The 9,758-nt window shown below is 43.7% G+C and overlaps 1 protein-coding gene across 3 annotated transcripts in view; it reads left to right on the top strand.

Annotated features, from left to right (window-relative positions):
- Positions 1–2,871: 2,871 nt before the first annotated feature.
- The window catches only part of AHCYL2 (adenosylhomocysteinase like 2), a 190,236-nt gene continuing 183,349 nt past the window's right edge, over positions 2,872–9,758 (top strand). For all 3 annotated transcript variants that reach the window (XM_086395718.1, XM_086395717.1, XM_086395725.1), the window contains exon 1: positions 2,872–3,261. In XM_086395718.1, the coding sequence (XP_086251844.1) occupies positions 2,899–3,261 (363 nt within the window). In that variant the 5' untranslated portion in view covers positions 2,872–2,898. The remainder of the gene's footprint in view (positions 3,262–9,758) is intronic.

Below are 9,758 nucleotides of genomic sequence, written 5' to 3'. Positions count from 1 at the left end.
GCCTGGATAAAGAAAGGATGAATATCAGTTTCTTTCCAGTGCTCCAACTTCTTATGTTTTGTAACCACATCCCATTGAAAAATTAGTTCATTCCCTCAGTAATCAAGTCTAGTGGCCCTCCAGGTAGGCAGCTGCTGCCTAAGAACTTCAACACACGCCAGGTGGTTGTACCACAGCTCCCTTGTGCATTAGGGGCAAGAAAGAAAGCAGTTACAGAGCTGCTAATCTCTTCTCCGACAGCTGGGGGATGAAGCTCTGAGCTGGTTCTTTATAACAGGAAGGAAATTATGAAAGCCAGTGTGTGAAGAGAAAGCTTAAGAAGCCCTTGTATCTGGTGGCTTGTGGGCTTTGTGGAAATGGCAGTGCTCAAATGCCTTCTAACTCAGTGTTACATACAAAGTTTGAAGGTCAGGATACAAAAGATTCAATTCAGGGTAGAACAACTCCACAAATGAACAGATTTCCAAGATAGTAGTAGCACTGGGAAGGAGATCAGGGCAGGTGATTTCTCCCTCTCTTTTTGTCAGGGAAAAAAGAATCACTCCAAATCTAGATGTCCAATGGCCTTCTGGGGTTGTCAGGGCTATCAGTTACTCTCTGAACAACCATAAATCATAAGATCCCCTGTGCTTCAATTTCTCTGAGAATAGAGAAGAAATGACCTACCCTATAATCTGTCAGAGTTAACTGTATTTTAATTTTTTTCAAGTATTCTTTACATAGTTAAAATCTAATAGAACATGCAATTTGTCTCCTGCTTTTTAACTTATTTTATTACAAGCATTTATTTCCCTTTATCATTAAAAAAAAAAGTTCTTGGCCAACTTAATTTTTTAAAGATTATAACCATTCTCCTGGGCTCCCTCCCAGGTAGCTCAGTGGTAAAGAATCTGCCTGTCAAGATAGGAGATACAGGTGCAAACCCTGGGTTAGGAATATCCCCTGGAGTAGGAAATGGCAACCCACTCCACTATTCTTGCCTAGGAAATCCCATGGACAGAGGAACCTGATGGCCTACAATCCATAGGGTTGCAAAAGAGTTGGGACATGACTTAGAGACTAAATAACAACCATTCCCCTATTGTTGGACATTAGTTTCAGATACCTTGTCATTATTAAAAGTGAAACTGCCATAAATGCCTTTACATTTACACCTTTTAAAATAAATTTTAAATTTAAAAATACAGAAAAATACAAAGTAAAGAAACCAAAAAAACTCACCCCAAATCCCATCACTTAAGGAAATCACTATTCGTATTTTAGTTAGTATTACTCTTTGCTGATATATTTATCTGAATTTTACATTATATCCCTGAAACCGAGCAAGACTCTGTGGGACCCTCTTTGGGACAAAAGCTCTTCCGTGTCCTCTGTTTCTTGTTTGTAATTAAAAAAAAAAAAAAGACTTTAATCTTTTAGGTATTCCCCAAATTCCAAACAGCAGGCTCAAGCATTTAATAGGACAATAGAGTCACAGGACTCACAGTTCCTCCTGAAGAGATACAGATAATAATCTGATACTTATCTCTGAGCTCCTCTACAGAACCTATGATGGTGACCACATGCATGTGACCACAAGTATGTGTACCCTAGACACGTTGGAACCAGAAGGTTGAGATTCCCCAGACATCCAGACATCATCCAACCAATCAGAATAGTCACACATTGTCAGCCCTCACCCCAAATTTTGTTTGACATCTGGGTTTGGGTTTTCTTGAGCACTAGCTCCCTCTTGTGCCTGGTACTCTGTAATAAACCTTTCTGTGCTCCAAACCCTGACATTTTGGTTTACCTCTTTGTGCCACTGGCATGCAAACTTAGGTTGGACATCTATGTGAATTCACAGAATGGAAATTCCCTGGTGGTTGGGTGGTTAGGACTCACTACTTTCACTGCTGAAGGCCCCGGGTTCAATTCCTGAACTCAGATCCCACAAGCTGAATGGAGGGGCAAAGAGAAAAAGGAGAAGAAAGAAAAAGAGAAGTAACAGGGCAAAAGAATTAAGCTTAAGGCAACGTGTAATTCTTTCGTCATTGTTGTTGAGTCGCTAAGTGGTGTCTGACTTTAGCCTTAAACTTTGCTATCTAGTAATATCGAACTTCTATTTTTTTGGACTGATAGTAAACTCTAAGCCCAGAATGTTCTAGAAATCACAGCACGTAAAGTCTTATCTTATTCTTTCTAAAAACAAAGCCATTAAAGTTCAGAAAGGTGTTACGGTTCCCTTTCACTGAGGCAGAAAAATCAAGTCACTTTAAGCCTGAGGCCTGCGCTCTCCCCACGTGATGCCTCTTTTCCTTTACATGCCTGCTTACGTGATCTTAGACTAGCACACGGGGAGGAAACGTACACTGTCAGGGTAGAGAGCCCTTTCTTCCACCACCTTCCCAGGCGGAGGGTTTCTAGCGTTGTCTCCCCGGAAGCCCCAGTTCCTCTGGAGACTCTTTCTCATGTCCTTTGTCGTGTCACCCGTTCTCACTCCGTTCCGTTAGTCGCCTGGACTAGAGCTCCTCTGCTACTACAGAATCCCGCTAGCCGGAAGGCGACAGGGACTACAATTCCCAGGGGGCATCACGGCCCCGTCCTCGGCAGCGCGCAGTGGTGGTCGGGGGCTGAGGTCCCACGGTGTTTTCGCCGCGTGCGGCCCTGAGCAAGCGCACTACAGGTTCCGTGGCACCACGCGCGCGAGCTTGCCGGGTCGGGAGGGGCGGGGCGGGGTGGGGAGGGAGAGGCCGGGGCTGGCTGGAGAGTTGGCGGGCGGGCGGGCAGAGGAAGGGGGTGGGAGCGGAGGCGATGGAGGGGAGGAGTGGGGGAATGGGGGAGGGAAGGGGAAGGGAGGCGGGAGGCGGGGCCGAGCCGGAGCTAGAGTCTGAGCCGGCGGTTGCAGTGGGGGCGGTGATGTCGGTGCAGGTCGTGTCAGCAGCTGCTGCCGCGAAGGTGCCTGAGGTGGAGCTGAAGGACCTGAGCCCCTCCGAGGCGGAGCCGCAGCTGGGACTGAGCACAGCGGCCGTGAGCGCCATGGCCCCCCCAGCGGGTGGTGGGGACCCTGAAGCTCCAGCTCCGGCCGCGGAGCGGCCCCCAGCCCCCGGTCCGGGATCGGGCCCCGCAGCGGCTCTCAGCCCGGCCGCTGGGAAAGTGCCTCAGGCGTCGGCCATGAAGCGGAGCGACCCTCACCACCAGCATCAGAGGCACCGGGACGGCGGCGAAGCCCTGGTCAGCCCCGACGGCACCGTCACCGAGGCGCCGCGCACAGTCAAGAAGGTATTGGGGCCGGGCTGCCTCTTTCAGAGAGGGAGGGTGGTGGGGAACCGCAGATCCTCTCGGCGCGGCGGCACCACTCTCCACGCCCTCCCTTCTGATGCTGGAAGTAGAGACATCTCTTTTCCCCTTAAACCGGCTCTCTTAGAGATGCCCCGACCCGGGCCCCAGTGCTGGGGGGCGAAGACTCCAGGTGGTACGGCCGTACTTCGCTGGGAATAACATGGAGGTAGCGCCCTCCCTTACTACTTGGAATAGGCTGGGAGAGGAGAGGCACCTCGTATTACACCTTTCTGTACTCCTAACCTACTCCCGTGTGTATTTTCCAGACTGTCGGGGAGAAGACCCCGATGGTGTAGAAAAGCCTTACTGCTTCTGAGAGTTCACCCAGTAATAAGGGTTGAAAGAGCTTTGCCGTTTGGACATCTTTTCTGTAAGGAGTAGTTACCTCGCGTTGAGATCCTCAGTTGTCTGGTTTCTGTACAGCAGATGACTCTCTGCCTTTCTGTGGCCAGGCGCTTCCATCTAGCAGTACTGATGCCGTGCCCTTCATTCCACATACTGCAAGATCCTTAGGTTTTCTCTGAAAGTAGAAGGGTAATAGGGTAATGGAGAGATTCACTTCACTCTTCTCTTCAGAGGTTTGTCCTCTCAGCTCAGTAGTTGGTCACCAGGATTGTTAGACTGTGTATGAAGAGAATGATTGTTTTTATTGGTTCTTTTATTATAGTCCGTAAGTATTAGGAAGAAATGCTTCTACTTTTGGGAAAGGCGATCACTGTCAGATTTTGTCTCAGCTGCCAGCTTCTTTCAGATAGTTATGAAGAGGCAGTAGTCTCAGAACACCAAGGAGTAGATGTGCCTGAATGTTTGATATTCTCAGTATTACCCTTGCAATGACTATCTGTAGTGTCTGTCCTCTCAGAAGGCAAATCAGTACAGAGAAAAATGGCAGATATTGCAAAAACAGGTTGTGGATTATCGCTGTAATTTCTGAGGTATTATGCGAACATAGTGATATACTGGGTTTTTCGTTTTGTGAATGATTTATCAGAACAGCAAGAAAGTGATGTGAAATCTGCATTGGTTTCACTGTGCAGGACTCAGCTGAGTTGAAACCTTGTAACGAGCCTAACTTTGATTGTAATAGCCTCATTGTTAAGGTGTAAATCAGAGAACTCTTGCATTCTAATTACTAAAATATAGTGATAATGTCAGAAGCAAGACTAAAGGAATTTGTTTAATGATGCTTTAGGAGAGTGTCTTTCTCATTTGCATTATGAAACTCCTCTGGGCAGAATTATTGGGGGAAAGAGAGGCAGCATGGACACCATGGCGTCCCTTGTGGCTCAGCTGGTAAAGAACCTGCCTGTAATGCGGGAGACCCGGGTACGATTCCTGGGTTGGGAAGATACCCTGGAGAAGGGATAGGCTTCCCACTCCAGTATTCTTGGGTTTCCCTGGTGGCTTAGCTGGTAAAGGATACACCTGCGATGCGGGAGACTTGGGTTCGATCCCTGGATTGGGAAGATCCCCCACAGAGGGAAACAGCTACCCACCCCAATATTCTGGCCTGGAGAATTCCATGGACTGTATAGTCCATGGGGTCTCAAAGAGTTGGACATGACTGAGTGACTTTCACACATTCAAACACCACATGAGCATCAAAGCTGGTAGTACCTAGATATGAGTCTGGAAATCTGAAACATTTGTAATTTGTTGAGTTGTTTTATAACTTTGGCCAAATTCTGTGATTAAGGGTCTTTTTGTGTAAAATGTACAGATTAAATCTCAAGCGTAATAGTGTTCAGCAAATTGCCTTTATTTATTTGACCTTGCCATGCAGCTTGTGGGATCTTTAGTTTACCAGGAATTGAATGCTGGGTCCTACCAGTGAAAGCTCAGAGTTCTAACCACTGGACTGCCAAGGAGTTCCCCAACAAATGGCCTCTAGAACATGGGATTTACAATGCAGCAGACCTGGGTTTGAATCCTAGTACCCCTACGAGCTAGCTTTTGGGTAATTTCTAAATTCTCTGAGTCTTAGTTGTCTCTTTTACAAAATGAGGTTACTGATATGATTGAAGGTTAGAAATATTTGTAGAGGACTTAGTGTTGAACTTGGCACATATAATAAGGGCTTAAGAAATTATAGCCATTGTTAAGAGTTGATTTTATTTTTTTCTTCCTCCAATCATGGCTTAAGTGCACCACCATGGCTTCCTTTAAAAGGTGTATACAATTCAATGGCTTCTATGTAAAGCAGTCAACAACACGACAGGCCAGCATATCAGCCTGTTTTTCCTAATTCTAGATGTATTTCTTGACCATTTTCCTTGTTGCTGAACCACCTTCTTCCTGTTTTTCCAGCATTAAAATGTGGGTCCCATGATTCTAGATTTACTCAGCAGCCTCAAGGCTATGAAAGACAGGGCTGAGCTTGCCTTACAATGTTAATTGCAACCGAAAAACAGCTTCTCCACTGGAAGTTAAACAGGCGAAGCTCTGGGCGAGGATGCAGCCCTGCGACACAACTGCAGGCATTTCTGAGCGGCTTTTAGGGGGTAGAACCTTCAACTTTCTTGACATTGAAGTAGCTCAACTAAAACAAGTGCGCGAGACTGACCTTTCTTAAAGTTGAAAGTCACCTCTCCAAGGGACTGCAGTGTGATTTTGATTTGTTGAACCTTTCTGGATTGTTTTTTTAGTTTATTTAAATAATCATTCTGACCTTCACTCCCTTCTGCTTTTATTTAATGTAGGGAGGGACTGGAGGTATTAAGGATTGAAATAGCTGCCTTTGACCATGTAATTGATGACTGTTGCTCTCCTTTTTAAACTGTCACATACAAGCTTATTTATCTTAAGCTTATTTCCCTCCACTGATGGTTTCCCTTACTCTACTTGTGTATCTGTCATTAGTTTTCTTAGTACCATTACTCTGTTCGGTCACATGAGGGAAATAAACTTTTTTATAAGAGTCAGAATTCCCAAGTGCAGCATTTAATAAGAGTGAACATATGGTGTGCAGCTTATTCAGTCCTGTCTTATCTTTGGCATCTACCTCCATCCTGTAACTTGTGGTGCTCTGGGGACAGATCTTGTCACCATGGCTATCATATATTTGTATATAATGTCTTTCTTTGTAAGTGAACTCAACAAACCAAAAATCTCTGTAAGAAGTGATCTGTGAAATAGGATGATACGGTCCACTGTGAATGCAATAGAAATATTTGAGAGGATTTCTTTCCCGTGTTCTTGAAAGTGGGCTAATAGGAATGTCATACCACAGTAGAGAAAGCAATGTGAGAGAGAATTTATTTCAGAAAAGGTAAAACTTTCTGATGATAAATCTGTGAGCTTAAGAACCACAACTAGTTTGTGCTTACATCAATATCAGTAATGACCATGTTCAAGCAGATTCTTTTTTTTTTTGGCAAGGGAATCTACCTTGTGCTGGCTTTGTTGCTGTCAGCAGAGAATGAGTTCAGCCATGCTAGCGCCTTCTTGTCCTGAATTCTTTAAGCTCTTTATTTGGTTAATTATGGATTACTAAAATGGAATCTTTTGGATATAGTCATGGGAATGCAAGAGCAGTTTTGTTCCTTTTGCCAGTTAGGAAAATACAGCCTTGCAGAATGTTCAGTAAGGCAGTTGGCAGATTGACCCTAATAACAGTTACCATTAATTGGCCCTTTCTTTTTTTTTTTTTTTCAATTGGCCCTTTCTATGCCAGGAATTGTTATCAGCATTTTTCTAATCCTGACAGCTACACAATGAGATATAAGTGGCATTATCTCCATTTCACAGATAAGGAAATGAGGTCCAGAGAAGGCAAAGTGCCTTGACCAAGGTTATACATCTAGAGGCGGGCAGAGGTAGGACTTGAAATCCCTGTTTTAAGCCTTTGTTTCCAAAGCCCATTTCTTTTTATTATGCCACACTGACTCTAACTTCTTAGTTGCTGGGTTCTGGCTTTCTCTCAGAAGTCTTTCAAAATACTCAGTGAACTCTAAGGTATGTCTCTCTGATTTAAGACTTTCAGTTCAGTTCAGTTCAGTTCAGTTGCTCAATCGTGTCTGACTGTTTGCGACCCCATGAATGGCAGCACGCCAGGCCTCCCTGTCCATCACCAGCTCCCAGAGTTTACCCAAACTCATGTCCATCGAGTTGGTGATGCCATCCAGCCACCTCATCCTCTGTCGTCCCCTTCTCCTCCTGCCCCCAATCCCTCCCAGCATCAGGGTCTTTTCCAATGAGTCAACTCTTCGCATGAGGTGGCCAAAGTATTGGAATTTCAGCTTTAGCATCAGTCCTTCCAATGAACACCCAGGACTGATCTCCTTTAGAATGGACTGGTTGGATCTCCTTGCAGTCCAAGAGACTCTCAACAGTCTTCTCCAACACCACAGTTCAAATGCATCAATTCTTCGGCGCTCAGCTTTCTTCACAGTCCAACTCTCACATCCATACATGACCACTGGAAAAACCATAGCCTTGACGAGACGGACCTTTGTTGGCAAATAATGTCTCTGCTTTAGAATATGCTATCTAGGTTGGTCATAACTTTCCTTCCAAGGAGTAAGCATATTTTAATTTCATGGCTGCAGTCACCATCTGCAGTGATTTTGGAGCCCCCAAAAATAAAATCTGACACTGTTTCCACTGTTTCCCCATCTATTTGCCATGAAGTGATGGGACCGGATGCCATGATCTTAGTTTTCTGAATGTTGAGCTTTGAGCCAACTTTTTCACTCTCCTCTTTCACTTTCATCAAGAGGCTTTTTAGTTCCTCTTCACTTTCTGCCATTAGATTAGTGTCATCTGCATATCTGAGGTTATTGATATTTTTCCCAGCAATCTTGATTCCAGCTTGTGCTTCTTCCAGCCCAGCATTTTTCATGATGTACTCTGCATATAAGTTAAATAAGCAGGGTGACAATATGCAGCCTTGACGTACTCCTTTTCCTATTTGTAACCAGTCTGTTGTTCCACGTCCAGTTCTAACTGTTGCTTCCTCCCCTGCATATAGCTTTCTCAAGAGGCTGGTCAGGTGGTCTGGTCCCATCTCTTTCAGAATTTTCCAGAGTTTATTGTGATCCACACAGTCAAAGGTTTTGGCATAGTCAATAAAGCAGAAATAGATGTTTTTCTGGAACTCTCTTGCTTTTTCCTTGATCCAGCGGATGTTGGCAATTTGATCTCTGGTTCCTCTGCCTTTTCTAAAACCAGCTTGAACATCTGGAAGTTCACAGTTCATGTATTGCTGAAACCTGGCTTAGATCATCCTAAGTAAAGAGTAAAACCAAAGTAAAGAGGATCTGAGTCAGGACTTTACGAAGAGTATGGTAAAAAATTGTACAAATGTAGAATCTCAAACAATTATAAAATTATGAGAGTGGGAGAAGAGGATCTTATATGTGTGTATAGAAAAGTGTTTCAAGATCAATGATGCATTTTCACGTTAGTAATTGACTGATAATTAGAGATGTATTCTTATTTTTAAAGTTATGAATAAATCAGAAGTGCTAGAGGACTATGCTCCTCTTCCCTGTCCAGCTAACGTTTTCCTTGTTCTTTAAGACTCATCTTCTTTATGAATTGATCTGTAATGAAACATTTTGAAAATTAAAAGGGGAAGCATACTGTTATGTATTCCTGCTGTGTCCCAGGCATTGTATTAGAGCTTTACACATAATATTTTATTTAAGCCTTTTAAGAACTGTCAGAAATAGGTTGTATTATCCTTGTTTTATTGAAGAAACTGAGGGTTGAAGAGATTTTGTGTCAAGGTTATACATTTAGTAACTGATATGAGCCAACAGAACTCTAATCTGTTTAACTCTCATGCCCAAACTCCATTGCTTTTCAGTTGAAGTATTTCTCTGTTTAAAGCTTAGACCGCACTTTTAAATCTTAGTTAATCTGTATATTTTTGTGAATTTTCTGTTATTTCACTAATGGACCTTTCTTTTTATTTACTGAGTTTGTTTAATGATCTATCATATATCTATGTCAACATTTATGAATTTTCTGACAAGGCAGCCTATATTTTGTATTAGTATAATTTCTGAAGTCTACTTTTCCTGGGAAAGGTTGAACATTAAGAGCTGTTACAGGAGGTTGTTCAGAACTGAAGTTGCAGTTGTGTATTTAATGTCTTGAGGGAGACGACTTAGGTCCTAGCGTCCAGTTAATAGAAGAAATGGAGAGTTCCTTGAAAAGGGAGAGTTAGTCTTTGTCATTTCCTTGAAAGTGTTCCCCTTCCCCACAGTAAAAGAAAAAAAGAAAGGGAGAGATTTGTTGGGATTTTCATTCAGATTTTGTTCTTTCTTGGTAGTCCTGGGTAGTCCTTGTTTAAATAATTCAGAGAGGGACAGCTGACGTGGATGGGAGAATAGTATATCTTGGCGTCTGCCCTGGTCCACCCCGCCGCCACTCTGTTCAGGAGCTGAGATTCCACTCCCCCAATAAGAGGTTTAGTTAGCTTCATCAGGTTT

Source organism: Bos grunniens, chromosome 4, assembly GCF_055505025.1.
Source record: "Bos grunniens cultivar Pamir isolate PY7600 chromosome 4, Bosgru_T2T1.0, whole genome shotgun sequence".
NCBI classification, from domain to species: Eukaryota; Metazoa; Chordata; class Mammalia; order Artiodactyla; family Bovidae; genus Bos; species Bos grunniens.
This window is presented reverse-complemented; position numbering and strand designations above follow the sequence as displayed.